Genomic DNA, 19,467 nt, shown 5'->3' with positions numbered 1-19,467 from the left:
ATAAGTAGTCAGTCACAAGACTGGGTGAGATCAATGACGAGTGCTGCCATGCTGATATTTTTTAGACAGGGTGGCGTTCTGAGAATTCCCAGAGTGACTTATTATTGAACACTATTTATTGTAAAGAGTGAAGTGGTATTTTGGTGATTAAAATCTGTATGAGCATTCTAAGCCCTTGCATATCTAAGATATTACACTTCTGGTTTTTTTGTATTGCTTTTATGTATATTTTTTGACTTACATGCACCCATTTATTTTTATCTAACAGGTCTTCCCTTGCTTCCAAGAGAACAGGAGTATCAAACCGAGGGTGAGTTGTATGAATTGCTTAATTTTTTTTCTTTTAATATCTCTGGAGATCTGGGGCTGCCACTTCCCTCATAAATGTGGTAGATCGTCACATTAAATAGTGCTATCCATGTAACCGTTTCTGGTTTCAATTACTGCTCACTTTATTTTTCTATTTCAAGTCCCAAATGAGAACTTAAAACCATCTGAGTAGTACTTTCACATGTGCTGTGAATACAGTAGTCAGTATAGCAGGATGGTTCATAGTCGAAAATGTGCAGGACAATCGATTGCCGACAATACAGAGCAGACAATCGCATGCAGGATATCAGCGTGCCATACTTAGACTTAATTTTAAAGTGCTCCAAGGGGGGGTTTGGGAAGGGAACCCCCGCAGTTAAGTTAGTACTATTTGCGCTGCCTTTGGGTGGGGGTGTTGGGGGGAGGGGAACCCCCTTTATAGAGGGAAGAGGCATTTTTCCCCTTTTTTTTTTTAGGGAAAAATGTCAATTTCCTCTGTAATGTGGGGGGATTCCCCCTGCAACGGCAGCGGCAACAGTACTAACTTAAGTGTGGGGTTCCCCCCAACACATACACCCTCGGAGCACTTTAAAATTAAGTTTAAGTATGGCACGCTGATATCCTGCATGCTATTGTCTGCTCTGTATTGTCGGCGCTCGATTGTCTCGCGCGCTTTTGTCCCGTCACCCAGCAGGATAGACTCAGGCTCAGGTGTCTGGATCAGAGTTCTGCAGCTCTAGTGCTAGTAACCTTTTCTTTAACATTTTTTTTCGGTCTGCATTTTAGCATATAAATTAGCCTATATTCCAAATGTGGCTACACATAATTTCAAACTCTTTGTGCTCTAGTTTGTAGAAAAAAAAAAGTTTGTCTTTGCATCCTTTTCTACCATCACAAGACACAGGACTTTATATTCACTGGCAAGTCAGATGCAAAGCATTGATAAAGAAAACTAAAAAAGAATATGAAGAGAGACTTGCCAAAGAGGCAAAATCTTATAGTAACAATTTTTTTAGGTATGTTCAGTGCTCTTCAACTTCTTTATGAACGATCTGGACATTGGTACGACGAGCGAGGTGATTAAATTTGCGGACGATACGAAGTTATTTAGAATAGTGAAGACACAGGGGGATTGCGAAGATCTGCAACCGTGACATAATCAGACTCGAGGAATGGGCATCAACATGGCAGATGAGGTTCAACGTGGATAAGTGTAAAGTGATGCATTCAGGTAACAAAAATCTCATGCATAAATACAGGATGTCCGGGGCGGTACTTGGAGAGACCTCCCAGGAAAGAGACTTGAGAGTTATGATCGACAAGTCAATGAAGCCGTCCACTCAATGTGCAGCGGTGGCAAAAAGGGTGAACAGAATGCTAGGAACGATAAAGAAGGGGATCATGAACAGATCAGAGAAGGTTATCATGCAGCTGTACCGGGCCATGGTGTGCCCTCACCTGGAGTACTGCGTCCAGCACTGGTCGCCGTACATGAAGAAGGACACTGTACTACTTGAAAGGGTCCAAAGAAGAGCAACTAAGATGGTTAAGGAGCTGGAGGAGTTGCCGTACAGTGAAAGATTAGAGAAGCTGGGCCTTTTCTCCATCCAACAGAGGAGATTGAGAGGGGACATGATTGAAACATTCAAGGTACTGAAGGGAATAGACTTAGTAGATAAGGACAGGTTGTTCACCTTCTCCAAGGTAGGGAGAACAAGAGGGCACTCTCTAAAGTTGAAAGGGGATAGATTCCGTATAAACGTAAGGAAGTTCTTCTTCACCCAGAGAGTGGTAGAAAACTGGAACGCTCTTCCGGAGTCTGTCATAGAGGAAAACACCCTCCAGGGATTCAAGACAAAGTTAGACAAGTTCTGATGAACTGGAACGTGCTCAGGTACGGCTAGTCTCAGGACACTGATCTTTGATCAGAGGGCCGCCGCATGAGCGGACTGGGCACGATGGACCACTGGTCTGACCCAGCGGTGGCAATTCTTATGTACCTGTTTTTGAAACTACAGCCTTTAAAGTACCATTGCAGGGCTTTCCTCTACTGGCCTGTATTGAGACATGCTGCTAGGTCATGTCTTCTACCTGAATAATTTGTAATCCGCTTAGAATTGTAGGCTAAGCAGAATATAAATAATTTAAAAAATAAAACTACATCACATCCACTGATAGAGGCCTAGTAATCGCAGTATAATGACATCTAAATGTTCATTTTGCCTAAAATGTTTTTTTGGAGCAAATGGGGTCATTCAGGTTGGAATGCTCCACGGGACGGTGAATGGCCTTGTCCTTGTACCCACAGCAATCAGTCTTTTTTCCTTCCCGGGTAACAGTCACCATGTCATTCTCTACTTTGAATCTCTACATCTTATGACATTTACATGGATAAATAGTGGCATTTTGAAATTTCCATGTATGTGTATATGCAATCTACATGTATGAATGTCTCACAAGGCTTCTAGATTGACCTCCCTAGTGTTCTAGAAAGATCCATGGGGCATGGCACAGGGTAAGGACTATCACTGAATAGAGTGGACTCATGGTGCCTAATCCCAGCACTGGATGTGACTGAGCAGGAAGTCTAAAGGAGCTAAAATGAATCTATTACACTCCCTCTTCTCCCTACCCACCTTCACTCCCTGGGGAAAAAACTGTTGGTTTTGCATTTATATATATATTTTTTGTTATTTTAATAAAAGTTTCCTTTTATAGTATAATAGCACGAAACAGAGCAGAGGCTGAATTAAGGGACAAGAATAAACATCTGGAGGCACAAAATTCATCTCTGCATGCAGATCTGAGCAGAGCACAGGTAAGGACCTTCTGGCCAGCATCTGGAAACAGTTAAGTCTGAGTTTATCTTGCTGTGTAATGATTATATGGAAAGGTATGAAAGAAGTTGTAGTGTTTAGGTTGCCTTGATACTAATAACATAGCTCATTCTTCTGAGTGTTCCACAAAACAGTACAACAAAGCCTTCTAGAAAATTAGCATAAACACTTGGTCAGCACTCATTGCTAAGATGTATCCATTCAGGCTGCCCACGAACAGAGTGGTGATCTAGGATAGTAAGCGCAGAGCATCTTGTTTCTTTCAGAGTAGAGATGGAGACTTTAAAAAAGTGACAAATTCTGTATTATGGAAGGCATGTTTGCTGGACTAATGAAATATAATGCAAACCCTGATCTAATTCTGGAAAAATAATCATTTTTGCCTTGCATATCTGTCTATCTAATCACATATGTAATTGGAACTTTGACTTACTAGGGAGACATTCTTGGTACCAGATTTTGTAGTAGATGAACTGTTTGGTTGCATCCTTTTTCTACTTGACCTGCTACTCTCAGAGTAAACTCCCTACTTCACAGATGAGCCTGAGAGAAATATGACAACTTCCAGGGATCTTAGTTTCTAGGATTCTCATGAGACTTCTGTGCGTGGCAGATGAAAAAAGAGACACGGATAATACATGACTTAAGAGAGACTGAGATAGCAGATGTGAAAATCTCTTAACTATCCCTTTTTCCCATGGAAAAGTGTAGACTCTTGATGATGGGGTAGGATGATATTCAGAAAGGGGAAATTCTATAAGAGGTGCCTATCTTAATTAGTAAATTGGCTTCATTAATGAGCTTTAACAAGCTCATAATTGAAAAAAAAAAAGTTTAATTGGGAGATAGGCACCTATCTTCTTAGGCGCAATTTGACAAAAAATAGGCACATATTGCATGGCGCCTATTGGTGCCTAACACAAAAGTAGGCGTGTTTAGGGGAGGAGAAAGACTTAGGCGCCACTAGGCATGATTCTCTAAAGCAGTGTTTTTCAACCGCTGTTCCGCGGCACACTAGTGTGCCGCGAGATGTTGCCTGGTGTGCTGCAGGGCCGCCGGGCCCGGAGCTGACAGGGGGCCCGAGGCAGGGGCGCCAGTAGCTCGCCAAGGCAAAGTGAGTCGATCACCCAGGACTCACTTTGTCTTGGCGATCTAATCTATCGAGCCGATAAGTCTTCTTCTCCCCGACGTCAATTCTGCAGTCGGAGAGGAAGTTCGGGCCAGCCAATCGCTGCCTGGCTGGGCGGAACTTCCTCTCCGATTGCAGAATTTTTTTTTTTTTTTTTTTTTTTTTTTTGAAGTTTAAAATTTTTTTATTAAACAAAATGAAAACAGTACACAGGCAGTATGCCAACAGCCAAAGTACAATGCCCATATGAGACAACAGAACCCCCCCCACCCCCCCCGCTGAGTGATACAATATAAGCCTAAAACAAAGGAAGATGCAAAAGAAAAATATGAAGAGTTTCAAAGTAGACCTCGCCAGGAGCTATAACGAGACCACTGTCGATGAAACGTTCCACAGGAATCATTATTTAAAGCAGTCAATTTGGACATCAAATAAATTTGGTCAACCTTATGTAACAGTTCAGTACGAGAAGGCAGAGTCCCGTTTCCAATATGTAGCCACTAAAAGTCTGGCTGCCGTAGTAACCAGGGCCACAAAATGATTCTGATCCACATCCAAACTTCCCAAAGGATAGTTAAGTAAAAATGTTTCCATACGCAATAGGATGGGTAAGCGTAACACATCAATCAGCAATCGTTGAACCATCTTCCAAAAAGGTACAATCTTAATACAATCCCACCACACATGCCCAAAGGAGCCCAGACACCCACAATTGCGCCAACAGTGCCCGTTCCCACAGTGATAGAAACGATGCACCTTTTCTGGCGTGAGGTACCACTGAAATAGCATCTTATACCCCTGCTCCACTAAGGGAGATGCCAAGGAGACTCTCAGCAGTGTACCATAAAGACAGTCCCATTGTCGATAATCCAAAGCCCTCCCCAGCAAGAGTTCCCAACGATGTTCATATGTGTGAGCCTGTGGTCGAGTGTATAAAAGAGCCCTATAGAGACGGGAAATAAGGCCCACCCCAGATCCCATCCTAAAAACTTGTAAGAAAGCAGAGTCTGCCCCTTCCCACTCCGGGATCACCCTCTTCACCATAAAATCTCGAAGTTGGACATAGGCGAAAAAATCAGTCGAGGGGAGATCATGTATAGATTGTAAGGCAGCAAAGGGTACCAGTTGTCCACCCACTACCAGCTGACCTAGGACCCTAAGACCCTCCATTTCCCAACGCCGAAAAATCCCAGTATCTTTAGCAGGCAGAAAATCAGGGGCAAATCTAATGGGAGTAGCATAAAAATAGCGCTGACGTGGGAACCAAGCTCGTCTAACCCGGCTCCATGCATGCAAAGTACATTCCATCCCATAAGATGTCTCAGTCTGCAGATCCCGAAGGATATCAAAAGACAGCCAGGGCACTGCTGCCAAAGGGTAAGTAGGCTGTAAGGCCTGTTCTAATGAGACCCAGCGCTGGGAGGGATATGCCCAATGAAACAGTCCCTGCAGTTGGGATGCATAGTAATATGTAGAAAAATCAGGAACACCCATTCCCCCATGTAGTCTGTCCCAGTACATACGCTCCCTCCGCACCCTAGGGGGTTTACGTGTCCAGATATAAGCAAAGGCCCGCCTTTGTAGCCTAAGCAAGAACCGTTTAGGAATTGAGAGAGGTAGGCAGGAGAACAGATACAAAAAAACGAGGCAGCACATTCATACGCAAAGCACTAATCCTACCCATCCAAGACAATCTCAATCCTTCCCATCGATCCAGATCAGCAAATACAGTTCTTAGCAACGGAGGGTAATTCAATTCAAAAAGGTCAGTAAGTCGTCTAGATATACGCACACCAAGGTATTTAATGGATTTAGCCGCCCATCGAAACGAGAACCTAGCACGTAAGTCCGTCACCAACAAGTCCGGAAGGGAAACGTTAAGCAATTCAGATTTTTCGATGTTAATTTTAAAGCCAGCCACCACACCAAATGTAGTCAAAACACGAAGCGCCTCCGTCAAAGAACGATGTGGGTGGGTCAAGGTAAACAAAATATCATCAGCATACAATAAAATCTTATGCTCTTCACCACCCACCACAATTCCCTGAATGTCAGCATTCGCACGTATAGAGGCTGCTAAAGGTTCCATGACCAGCGCGAAAATCAGTGGTGACAAAGGGCACCCTTGCCTAGTTCCTCTACGGATCATAAAGTTAGCAGTATATCTTCCATTAACTCTTAAACAAGCCTCCGGGGCAGCATATAGTAAAGTCACCCAGTGTAGAAAAGCACCCGAAATGCCCATTTTCTTCAAGGCCGCTAACATAAACGGCCAATAAACCCTATCAAAGGCTTTTTCAGCGTCAACTGATAACAGGACTGCCGGAACAGAATTTTGATGGGCCACTCCAATAAGATCTAACACTCTTCGGATATTATCACCAGGTTGCCTCCCTGAAATAAAGCCACATTGATCTCCATGGACTAGGTAAGGCAGAAAACGTTGCAACCGGACTGCCAAAATACGAGTAAACAGCTTATAATCAACTCCTAACAATGAAATAGGGCGGTAAGACCCACAAAGGAGGGGATCTTTCCCAGGTTTAAGAAGAAGGGAGACCGCTGCCTGACGAAACGAATACGGCAGACAATCCCCCTCCAGAAAAGAATTAAACAATCTAGTCAGAGGATTGACTATATGGGCCTCCATTTTCTTGTAAAACAGGGGGGAAAAGCCATCAACACCCGGTGCCTTGGAAGCAGCCAAATGACGTATAGCCGCCACCACCTCAGCGGGTTGAATAGGGGAAGAGAGCCACTCCGCATCAACTTCCGCCAAACAAGGCAAGGTGACGCTAGATAGAAATGCAGCAATCTCCCCCTCCGTGGATTCAATTTCCGGAGTGTACAGAGTCTGATAGAAGGATAAAAAAGCCTGATGGATGTCCCCATCATCCACACAAAGCTGACCCGAATCATTACGAATCCGGGTTATGGAGTGTTGTGCTTGAATTTGCTTGATCTGTGCGGCTAACAAGCGGCCTGCCCTACCACCCCATTCAAAAAACTGTTGTTTCCGCCTCTGCAGGGCCCAAGCCATGCCCTCTAAATCAAGTTCTTGTAAATCTCTCCGGCACTCCGTCAACGCAACCCCCCCAGCCACCGACGGGGCTCTCTTGTGAGCATTCTCTAGGCGTCGAAGGCGAGACACTAATTCTAATCTGCGTGCCACTCGACATTGATTTCTGTACGACCCCCTCGAGATACAACAACCCCTAAGGGTAGCTTTAAAACTTTCCCAAAGAATTGTAACATCAATGCCTGCTATGTCGTTGAATACAAAAAATTCCTCGACATCATTCTCTAAAAGAGTCAAGGTATTGGGATCTTTTAACAAAGAGTCATTCATACGCCACATGCGACGGCCGCCTCTAACCTGTCCAATCTGTAACTCCAGAGTCAAAGGAGCATGATCTGACCACACCCGGGGCTCAATACTGGAGGCCAGGGCTCGAGGCAAAGCAATACGAGGTAGCATCCACATATCAATTCTAGTATATGAATTATGTTTCGATGAATAAAATGTGTAATCTCGCGTGCCTGGATGTAAATAACGCCACACATCTATCAAATCATGCCTACGCAGGAAGCGCAGCAAAGCTCTTCTGTCGCCTCTAGCGTAGCGGATGGAAGAATTTGAATTATCCTCCTGAGGATAGCAAGTAAGGTTAAAATCTCCACCCACAAGGAGAGTACCTTCTACATGATCCAACAGTACACGTTCTAGCAGTGTAAAGAAGGCCCCCTGACCAGCGTTGGGGGCATAGACATTCAGCAGACTATACAAGGTTCCATCCAGCTCAGCCTTGACCAATATGTAGCGGCCCTCAACATCCCGCACCACCTCTCTCAATACCACCTGGACACGTTTATGTATTAAGATACCCACCCCCTGGGTCTTTTTCCGGACCTTATTAGAAGAAAGGAAAACGTGTGGATAGTTGTGGTGTGTAAGCAATTTCTCATAATGAGATTGAAAATGGGTCTCCTGAATAAATCCAACCGCACTATTCAGGCGGCTCATTTCTTTAAATAGCAAGCGTCGTTTTTGCGGAGAATTCAGTCCATGTACATTATAAGATAGCAAAGTGAGTTTATCCATTTGTACCAGAAAAGAAAAAGCACATCATTACCAAATCGACCATTAGTTCCAAAGCAGCCAAATCAACCAACCCCTGCAATCGTAACCTTAAGAGAAACATTATACAAACAGTCTTCCATACAATCATACAAGAAAGCACTCGGTCACCACTTTTCCCAGCACCAACACCCCCCCCTCCCCCCAACCCCCCAACAATACCCCACATGGTCCAGCCACCAAAGCACCTGGTAACCATGGTACAGGAAGTGTAGAGAAACAGCTCACAAAGGGACCCCCAAAACAAGCCCTATAAACAATCTTCGCGACAGATGCCGCTCAGCAAAGAGAAGAAAAAACAGTCACAGCATAAAATTTCTAAATCACAGTGCACAAATACAAATGTTCAAGTGAGTGAGGATGTAGCCGCCTCCAAAGGGCGACGAGCTGCAGCTGATCTAGCCACTCTCTGCCATCCCAGCCCTCTTCCTGGTTTGGGCACAGGTGACCTCTGAGGAAGGGGAGCCATTTCTGAGGCTGCCATCAAACTTGCTTCCACCATTCGAGCCTGAACATCCGCCACAGTTATTGCAGTGTAGGTCTTGCCTGCATGTGTAAAAGCCAGTCCGATGGGATAGATCCATCTATATCGAACACTGCGCTCCTGTAATATACGGGTACAGTCTCTATACGTGCGACGGCGGGCCAGGGTTGCTGGAGCCACATCAGGATAGACATCAATTTCTGCTTCTTCCCATTTGACGGTTCCCCCAGAGCGCCTCACCGCCCGAAGCACATGTTCCTTATCCATATAGCGATGGAAACAAGCCACAACATCTCGGGGGCGGTTCATATCACGCGGGCCAGGAATGCGGTGTGCCCTATCCAGCAAGGGTTTACCCACCTCCACAGGCAAGCCAGCAGTCTCCAGTGCCTGTATGCATATATGATCAATCACCTCCATACATCGTGGGTCAGAAACAGTGTCAGGCACTCCCCGAAAGCGAAGGTTGCACCGTCTGGAGCGGTTCTCCAGATCCTCCAGTTTTAGGGTGCTCACATCAGCTTTTTCCTCCAGCGCTGCAATTTTGTTTCTCAGCTGTGTCAATTCAGAGCCATGTGTCTCCACTACAGCTTCCGTCTCCCCCACCCGACTCCCGAGGTCACCCACCTCTCGTTTGAGCTCTGCAACTACTGCATGTATATCAGCTCGAACTGCTGTAATCTCAGTTTTTAATTCCTGGAACCAGCCACGCATTTCCAGTTGCAGATTCGGCAACGTTGCAGCATCAGGTGGGCCCTCCGCAGCCGCGGTCGGATCGGGCGCCATTTTCGGACCAGATTTAGGAGGCCCATTTGGGATCGGGGAGGAGAACGTTTTAATATCTGTCTGTTTTTTCCGCGTCGCCATCGAGACGCAGCAGTGTAGTTTCACAGACAAGTTGAGGAAGGCAGACAGTGCAGGCACTCGAGATCGCGCGAAGGTCGCCAAATTTAGCCCGGGGGTCCGCGGAGCTATCGCTCTAGGCTGCCATCAGCCACGATGACGTCACTTCCTCCTCTCCGATTGCAGAATTGACGTCAGGGAGAGCATGCGTCGGCGTTGGCTTTGGGGCCTGTTATCCATTGGTGGGTCCTGTTCCCCGATGGCAGCGGCAGTGGCAGTGGCTTGGGGAACGGCAGGGAGAAAGAAAGAAAGGGGGCAGGCAGGGAAACAGAAGGAAAGAAGAGAAACAGAAAAAAAGAAAGAAAGGTCAGGGAGAGAGGAAGAAAAAGTTGGGGGAGGGAATGAGGTGTGGAGGAGAGAAAGCATACAGGCTGATAGAAGGGAAGAAAGATTGGATGCACAGTCAGAAGAAGAAAGTGCAACCAGAAATCACCAGACAAGGTAGGAAAAATGATTTTATTTTAAATTTAGCAAAGTGGAGGCAGTATTACCACAGTTTTCAAAGGAATTTGCCCAAATAACTTAATAGTTAACTGGGTAAATTCCCAGAGATGAAAACTTCCCTTCACTTACTATGCACAGTTCTGAATTTATATCTGCTGTCTATATTTTACAATATGGTCACCTTTTACTAAACCGCAATAGTGGTTTTTAGCGCAGGGAGCCTATGAGCGTCAAGAGCAGCGCTGGACATTCAGCGCAGCTCCCTGCGCTAAAAACTGCTATTGTGGTTTAATAAAAAGGATGGAGGGTATATTTGTCTATTTTTGTATGCTATAAAAACCAAATACAGAGAGAGACTGAGAGCTGTTGACGAAGAGCTACGTGTGTGTCTTTCTTCCATTCCAGCCAGAATATCAGCTTTGTGTTCAGCCAAACAGGCCCAGGTTTCGCACTGAATAAAGTATTTTATAATTTTTATAATTTTTATTTCGTAATAAAGTAATTATAAAATACTTTCTTTGTGTTTATTTGATTCCTATTCAAGAGAATTACTTTATATATAGTCAATATAGGCAGAGAGTTAAATTTTTTAACATTTTCTAATGGTGGTGTGCCTCGTGATTTTTTTCATGAAACAAGTGTGCCTTTGCCCAAAAAAGGTTGAAAAACACTGCTCTAAAGGACTTAGGCATCTATAATGTGGGCCTTTAAAACCCTGCCCTATATTACAGGCATCTAAGTTTTAAGTTAGACGCCACTAAGCCCTAAGTGTGATTGACATGCAATAGGTGTCTAACTTTAGACGCCAATTACAAAATCTGGCCCAAAGTGTTTATATGGGTAGGTGTGTCTCAACAATAAGTATTTGAGACTTGGATTAGAAATACAGAATATTAGAAAAATAGTGTTGGGAGGGAGGGTGGGTTATGGGTTTATATATATACTAGTCTTTAAGCCCGTTAGATTAACGGGTGCTAGAACATATGTGTGTGTGTCTGTCTTTTTTTCTCTCTCTCTCCTTAGCCGCTTTCTTTCTTTCTGCCTTTCTTTTTCCTTGGCTGTCCATCACCACCCCTTGCCTGCTCCCCCTGTCCATTTTCCCTTCCTTTTACCTCCACTGTGTCCACCACCACCCCTTCACTGCTCTCCTTATGCAGCAGCAGCCCTTCTCCCTTTGTTTTACCTCCCCCCTGTCCAGCAGCACCTCTTTCCTTCTCCCCCTGTCCAACATTAGTCCTCCGTTCTTTTTTCTTCACCTCCCCTGTCCATCAGCATCTCTTTCCTTCTCCCCCTGTCCAGCAGTAGGCATCCCTTCCTTTTTAATCCTCCCTCCTCCTTCTTATCCCTATGATACTCTTACCTTGCTCTGCCCCTGATCAGAGGTTCCCGACAGCTGCCCAGTTGCACCCATTGGAAAAGTTCCCACTGCCGCATCCCGCACCCCTCCTGACGCGGCTCCCGCTGTCCTTTCTGTCTGTCTCTGTCCCTGGCCCCCTTTGCCTGTCTGTCTTTCTGTGTATCTCCCTGACCGTGTCTTTCTTCTTTCCTTTCTGTCTCCCTTCCTCCCTCTGTCTGTCTGTCCAAAGCAGCATTCCATCCCCCTCCCCCCACACCAGTTCCCTGTGCACCTTCCCCTATGTCTTTCTTATTTTCTTTGTGTTTCCCTTCCTCTCTCTGTCTGTCCAAAGCAGCATTCCATCCCCCTCCATTTCCCTCCCCCCACACCAGTTCCCTGAGCACCTGCCCCTGTGTATTTCTTATTTTCTTTGTGTTTCCCTTCCTCTCTCTGTCTGTCTGTCCGTCCAAAGCAGCATTCCCTTCCCCTCCATTTCCCTCCCCCCCCCACCAGTTCCCTGTGCAGCAGCATTAGCGTTTCCTCTACCCGCCCCTGTCCCTTCCCCTTCCCCTTCCCGCGGGCCGGACTACAAAGGTGGTGATTCCAGCAGCGCTTTTATCAGTCTCCACACGCTGCTTCGGGCCCTTCTGCCCTGATTTACTCTGGCACGTCCCTGATGACATCATCAGAGACGCGGCAGAGCAAATCAGGGCAGTAGAAGGGCCCGAAGCAGCGTGTGGAGACTGATGTACACGCTGCTTGAATCGCCTTTCGGACCCGCGGGAAGAGAAGGGGGTGGGCGGCAAAGGAGAAACGGAGATCGGCGGCGGCGACAGGAGAAACGGAGAACGTCGTCTGGCTGCGGTCCGGCTTGTGGAGGCGATCGGGTGGTGACGTATTCGCGCGCATGCGCACTCCTTCGGCCACAGACCTACAGCGCACGGAACACGAAAATAGGACTGCGCATGCGCGAGTTAGCCTTTTATTATATAGGATACAATTGTTATTTTATTGATGGATTTATCAAGTGTTGTTTTAGAGCCTATGTATGATTTTTCTTGTACACTTGTTGAATGATTAAAAAGGAATAAAGAATTAAAAAAAAAAAAAAAGAAATACAGAATATTAAATGTTAATTTTTTTTACTGTTTTCAATATTAGCAGTTGGGCTGTGGCTGAAGGAGTCCCATTATGAATCACTTCAGTGTGTCCTGCTAGCTGACTGGCTGCTGGGGTTGACTGGGCTGCTATTGGCCAGTCTTAGGAATGCACAGGGGTGCATCAGTGCATCTTGAAAGGAGAGATTTGCTGCAGCTTATCACACTTAATTGAAACAGTTAGTTTAAACTAGTGATATGGTTAAGTTGGATGCAAATATTCTTTAAAAGTTTCACTTGTTTTGACAGGAGACAATAAAGGGATTGAAAGAGAGCCATGAAATTCTTGAAAGGGTGGTTAAGGAGTTAAATGAGAGATTGGAGAGAAACATGATTATTTTGGAGAACAGTAATATTGATCCAGGTGAGTTATGTGAACTGATTTCTGTTGCCCCTTCAATCAGTATGCCAAAAAGGGTATTTTAATTCACTCTAAATTCTCCCACATCTTCATAAATCCTCTGTTTTGAAATGCATCAATTAACACCTAGGGGTTCAAAGTTCTCTCCATCACATTGGAATGGCTGTTGCTCTCATTACAGTTACATTCAAATTGAGCTTCTCTCATCTTCATGTAACAAACCACCAAAGATATTGGGCAATCCTAGATCTTGTCAAGAAAAAGTCTAAAGGAAGGGCTGTGACTCACTGATTGAGCTGCTGCCTCTGCACCCAGAGGTTGTGAGATCAAATACCGGTGCTGCTCCTTGTGACCCTGGGCAAGTCACTCAATCTTCCAGTGCCCACTGCTTTGAATGTCAGCTTTGAAATGCCAAAGTGACAAAAAGGTGGTATACAAGTCCCCATTCCCTTTCCCCTTCCCTAAACAGTAACTTAGGAAGCTGTGGCTTCACTTTAACATTTCTCTCAGGAGGGATGTGAAGGGTGAGCTTTAAGAACATAAGAATAGCCTTACTGGGTCAGACCAATGGTCCATCAAGCTCAGTAGCCCGTTCTCACGGTGGCCAATCCAGATCACTAGTACCTGGCCAAAACCAAGGAGTAGCAACATTCCATGCTACCGATCCAGGGCAAGCAGTGGCTTCCCCCATGTCTTTCCTCCAGGAAATTGTCCAAACCTTTCTTAAAACTAGCTACGCTATCTGCTCTTACCACAACCTCTGTCAACGTGTGTTCTAGAGATTAACTATTCTCTGAGTGAAAAAATATTTCCTCCTATTAGTTTTAAAAGTATTTCCCTGTAACTTCATTGAATGTCCCCTAGTCTTTGTAATTTCTGATGGAATGAAAAATTGATTCACTTTGCAAGGGAATTGGGGGGGGAGTGAAATTGGGGGTTTGTGGTTTTGTGGTTTGAATTATCATACAATAGTAAAGGGATCAAAGATTTTCCTCAATTGAGCACTGCTATGATTACTTGAGTTAAGTTTGGCTATTATTACTATCACTACTGTTTTGATTTACCAGCTCTAGCTTTAATGCAGAGACAATTTTGTGATTTGATTTTCATTGATAAAGAAGGATTATCAAAGAAGCCTGTGAGGATGTTGCAAAAGTAGAACTAAGCTTTAAATGCACTTTTTGCTGTTAGCAGCAACTGTTGCCCGTGTAACATCTGACGCTTTTTTCTTCTTTTCCCTTATTTGTGAATAACGCCGTGTCATCCTTAGGGCTCCTTTTACTAAGGTGCGCTAGCATTTTTAGTGCACGCAGGAAATTACTGCGCTCTACACCGCGCACTAAGCTTCTAGTTCAATGCTGGCGTTAAAGCCCTAGCACACCCTAGTAAAAGGAGACCTTAGTTTTTGATATACTGGAGTGAGGGTATTTTGGTAAGAGCTAGATTGTCATGCATTTTCTCCTTTATTGTGCGAATCTACAGTAATTCAAAAATATTCATTGTGAATATCCTGAAAACCTGATTGGACTTAGTGTGCCATTAGGACTAAGTTAAAAAGGCCTGGCCTAGATCAGTGTCTTGCAAACTTTCCGGCAGGTGTCACACTAAACCCAGTGCCCCGGCTGGAAAGCACCTGGAAGTGCGCAGTCATCAACGCAATGATATCATGCACATGTGTCACACTGTGTTGGCGTATGTGCGAAGGCCCATCTGGTCACGACCTGCTTCGGTGGAGGGATCTGACCGCGATCCGTTTGGTGGAGGGATCCGGGAGGAGGGGAAGTACGGAGAGAGGAGGAGAGATGCTGGCAAGGAGGAGAGTTATCCATAAGAACATGAGAATAACCTTACTTGGTCAGAGCCATGAACCATCAACCCAGTAGTTCGTTCTCACGGTGGCCAATCCAGGTGACTAGTACCTGGCCAAAACCCAAGGTGTAGCAATATTCCATGCTACCAATACAGAGCAAGCAGTGGCTTCCCCCATGTCTTTCTCAATAACAGACTTTTCCTCCAGGAACTTGTCAAACCTTACTTAAAACCAGCTACGCTATCTGCTCTTACCACATCCTCTGGCAACGGGTTCCAGAGCTCTGAGTGAAAAAAAATTTCCTCTTATTGGTTTTAAAAGTATTTCCCTGTAACTTCATCAAGTGTCCCCTAGTCTTTGTAATTTTTGACGGAGTGAAAAATCAATCCATTTGACCCGTTCTACTCCACTCAGGATTTTGTAGACTTCAGTCATATCTCCTCTCAGCTGTCTCTTCCAAGCTAAAGAGCCCAAAATGTTTTAGTCTTTCCTCATACAAGAGGCCTTCCATCCCCTTTACCATCTTGGTCGCTCTTCTTTGAACCTTTTCTAGCGCCACTATATCTTTCTTGAGATAAGGAGACCAGAATTGAACGCAATACTCCAGATGAGGTCGCACCATGGAGCGATACAGGGGCATTTTGACATTCTTAGTCTTGTTAACCATCCCTTTTTTAAAAATAATTCCCAGCATCCTGTTTGCTTTTTTGGCTGCCACCACACATTGGGCAGAAGGTTTCATCGTATTGTCTACAATGATACCCAGATCCTTTTCTTGGGCTCTAACCCCCAAGGTGGATCCTAGTATCCAGTAACTGTGATTCAGGTTATTCTTCCCAATGTGCATCATTTTGCATTTGTCCACATTAAATTTCATCTACCATTTGGATGCCCAGTCTTCCAATTTCCTAAGGTCCACCTGCGATTTTTCACAATTTGCATGCGTTTCAACAACTTTAAACAGTTTAGTGTCATCTGTAAATTTACATAGTAACATAGTAGATGACAGCAGATAAAGACCCGAATGGTCCATCCAGTCTGCCCAACCTGATTCAATTTAAATTTTTTAATTTTTTTCTTAGCTATTTCTGGGCAAGAATCCAAAGCTCTACCCGGTACTGTGCTTGGGTTCCAACTGCCGAAATCTCTGTTAAAACCTACTCCAGCCCATCTACACCCTCCCAGCCATTGAAGCCCTCCCCAGCCCATCCCCCACCAAACGGCCATACACAGACCGTGCAAGTCTGCAAAGTACTGGCCTTAGTTCAATATTTAATATTATTTTCTGATTCTAGATCCTCTATGTTCATCCCACGCTTCTTTGAACTCAGTCACAGTTTTACTCTCCACCACCTCTCTCGGGAGCGCATTCCAGGCATCCACCACCCTCTCCGTAAAGTAGAATTTCCTAACATTGCCTTTGAATCTACCACCCTCAACAATCAAATTATGTCCTCTGGTTTTATCATTTTCCTTTCTCTGGAAAAGATTTTGTTCTATGTTAATACCCTTCAAGTATTTGAACGTCTGAATCATATCTCCCCTGTCCCTCCTTTCCTCTAGGGTATACATATTCAGGGCTTCCAGTCTCTCCTCATATGTCTTCTGGCGCAAGCCTCCTTTCATTTTCGTCGCCCTCCTCTGGACCGCTTCAAGTCTTCTTATGTCATTCGCCAGATACGGTCTCCAAAACTGAACACAATACTCCAAGTGGGGCCTTACCAATGACCTGTACAGGGGCATCAACACCTTCTTCCTTCTTTTATACAGCCCAACATCCTTCTGGCAGCAGCCACTGCCTTGTCACACTGTTTTTTCGCCTTTAGATCTTCGGACACTATCACCCCAAAGTCCCTCTTCCCGTCCGTGCATATCAGCTTCCGGTTTCGGAGGGAAGAGAAGGGAAGCCGGCACGCACACGTTAGAGCCACGGAGCATAAGTTCGCTACGAGCTGAAATCTTCAAGCCAATTTTTTTTTTTGTTTGTTTGTTTTTTAATGTTCAGCAGCGGCAGCAAATGACAGCTGGGCGAACCGCCCAGCTAAAAGGCCCTAGAGAGAACACTGGAGAGGAAGGCTGATCGGCCCGGTAGATCAGGACGGCAACACGAGTCTATCACGGAGCCCGGGATGGGCTCCGCGATCGACTCGCGTTACCTTCCTGAGCTACTGGTCGATCGTGATCGACGTGTTGGGCACCCCTGCTGTAACCCATTAGATTCAAGAAAGTACACTATCCTTTCTTTCAGCAACACTTCCATTATTTTTCCAACAACTGAAGTGAGGCTCATCGGTCTGTAGTTTCCTGCTTCATCCCTGTGACCACTTTTGTGAATAGGGACCACATCCACTCTCCTCCAATCCCCAGGAACCACTCCCATCTCTAGAGATTTGTTGAACAAGTTATTAATAGGACTCGCCAGAACTTCTCTGAGCTCCCATAGTATCCTGGGATGGATCCCGTCTGGTCCCATTGCCTTGTCCACCTTCAAGTTTTTCAAGTTGATCATAAACACTCTCCTCCGTGAACGGCGCAGAATCCACTCCATTTTCTCGTGTAACTTTGCCAGACAATCTCGGTCCTTCTCCAGGATTTTCTTCTGTGAACACAGAACAGAAGTATTTGTTTAGCACATTTGCTTTTTCCTCATCACTCTCCACATATCGGTTCCCAGCATCTTTTAGTTTAGCAATTCCATTTTTCATCTTCCTCCTTTCACTAATATATCTGAAAAAATTTTTGTCTCCCTTTTTTACATTTTTAGCCATTTGTTCTTCCACCTGTGCTTTCGCCAGACATATCTCTCTCTTGGCTTCTTTCAGTTTCACCCTGTAGTCCTTTCTGCACTCCTCTTCTTGGTTTTTTTTATATTTCACGAACGCCAACTCTTTCGCCTTTATTTTCTCCGCCACTAGTTTGGAGAGCCATATCTGCTTCCTTTTTCTCTTGTTTTTATTGATTTTCTTCACATAAAGGTCCGTAGCCATTTTTATCGCTCCTTTCAGCTAAGCCACTGTCTTTCCACTTCTCTTATGTCCTCCCATCCTAACAGCTCTTTCTCAGATACTCTCCCATTGCATTAAAGTCTGTACATTTGAAATCTAGGACTTTAAGTATCGTGCGGCCGCGCTCCACTTTAGCCGTTATATCAAACTAAACCGTTTGATGATCGCTACTTCCCAGGTGAGCACCCACTCGAACATTAGAAATACTCACTCCATTTGTGAGAACCAGATCCAATATCATTTTTTCCCTTGTGGGTTCTGTCACCATTTGTCTGAGCAGAGCCTCTTGAAAGGCATCCACAATCTCCCTACTTCTTTCCAATTCCGCAGACTGAACATTCCAGTCTGCATCCGGCAGGTTGAAATCTCCCAACAGCAGAACCTCCTCTTTCCTTCCAAACTTTTGGATATCCACTATCAGATCCTTATCAATTTGCTGTGATTGAATCTGAGGTCTGTAGACTACACCCACGTAGATAGAAGTTCCATCTTCTCTTTTCAGAGCAATCCATATCGCTTCTTCCTCTCCCTAGGTCCCTTGCATTTTAGTCGCTTGGATATTGATCTTTACATAGAGAGCTACTCCTCCACCTTTTTGACCATCTCTGTCCTTCCTAAAAAGATTATATCCAGGTAAGTTTGCATCCCATCCATGTGATTCACTGAACCATGTCTCTGTGATAGCGACAATATCTAGATCTGCCTCTAATATCAGGGCTTGCAGATCATGAACTTTGTTACTTAGACTGCGAGCATTTGTGGTCATCGCTTTCCAGCTATTTTTCAGTGGTAATCTCCTTTTTCTTATAGATTTTTGTTTCGTTTCACTTTCCGTTACAATACTAAGAAATGAGTTGCTGATATTGTTTATGTTGCAATCTTTACTACTATCACATCTTTTCTTTTGCTGGAGGTGGTCTCTATAATTGTCCTTCATACATACACCACCTCCACCTTCTAGTTTAAATGCCTTGAAACATATTGTCTAAATTTCTCTGCAAGGTTTCTTTTTCCTGTTGTAGTAATATGTAGCCCATCAGTGCAATATAGCTTCTTGTCCTTCCATGTATTTCCCCATCCTCCTATGTACCTGAAGCCTTCTTGATGACACCAGGCTTTGAGTCATCTATTAAAGTTCTCTGTGTTTTTCACTCTTTGCTCTCCCTTTCCATATGCAGGCAGTATTTCAGAAAAAGCTAAAGTCGTTACAAAAGGTTTCACGCCCTCACCAAGCTCCCGAAAAGCTTTCTGTGCTGCAAGTGTGGAGTTGTTGGCCAGGTCATTTGTTCCCAGATGGATTACAACATCAGTGTTAAAATCCTTAGTTTCTTCCTTAATTATAGTCAGTATTTGCCTGGAACTCCTGGTAGCTGAGGATCCTGGAAGACATTTCACTATTTTGGTCTCCTCGCCTTGTGTTCCAAGGTTAATGCCTCTGATGATGGAATCCCCCAACAGTAATAGTTTTCTGTTTTTGGCTTTTGGCTTTTTTATTTGTGCTTAGGGTGCGCTTGTTTTCTTGAGTTACCTTCATTGGTTCCAGTCCCACCTCCC

General features: G+C 44.7%; 1 protein-coding gene across 4 annotated transcripts in view; it reads left to right on the top strand.

The window, feature by feature from the left end:
- The window catches only part of LOC117364266, a 64,401-nt gene that overhangs the window by 15,689 nt on the left and 29,245 nt on the right, over positions 1–19,467 (top strand). For all 4 annotated transcript variants that reach the window (XM_033953289.1, XM_033953290.1, XM_033953291.1 and 1 more), the window contains exons 4-6: positions 269–310; positions 3,028–3,127; positions 12,987–13,101. In XM_033953289.1, the coding sequence (XP_033809180.1) occupies positions 269–310; positions 3,028–3,127; positions 12,987–13,101 (257 nt within the window). The remainder of the gene's footprint in view (positions 1–268; positions 311–3,027; positions 3,128–12,986; positions 13,102–19,467) is intronic.

The sequence above is a fragment of the Geotrypetes seraphini genome, chromosome 7 (assembly GCF_902459505.1).
Source record: "Geotrypetes seraphini chromosome 7, aGeoSer1.1, whole genome shotgun sequence".
Lineage (NCBI taxonomy): Eukaryota > Metazoa > Chordata > Amphibia > Gymnophiona > Dermophiidae > Geotrypetes > Geotrypetes seraphini.
The sequence above is the reverse complement of the archived record's forward strand: the minus strand, read 5'-3'. Positions and strand labels throughout refer to the sequence as shown.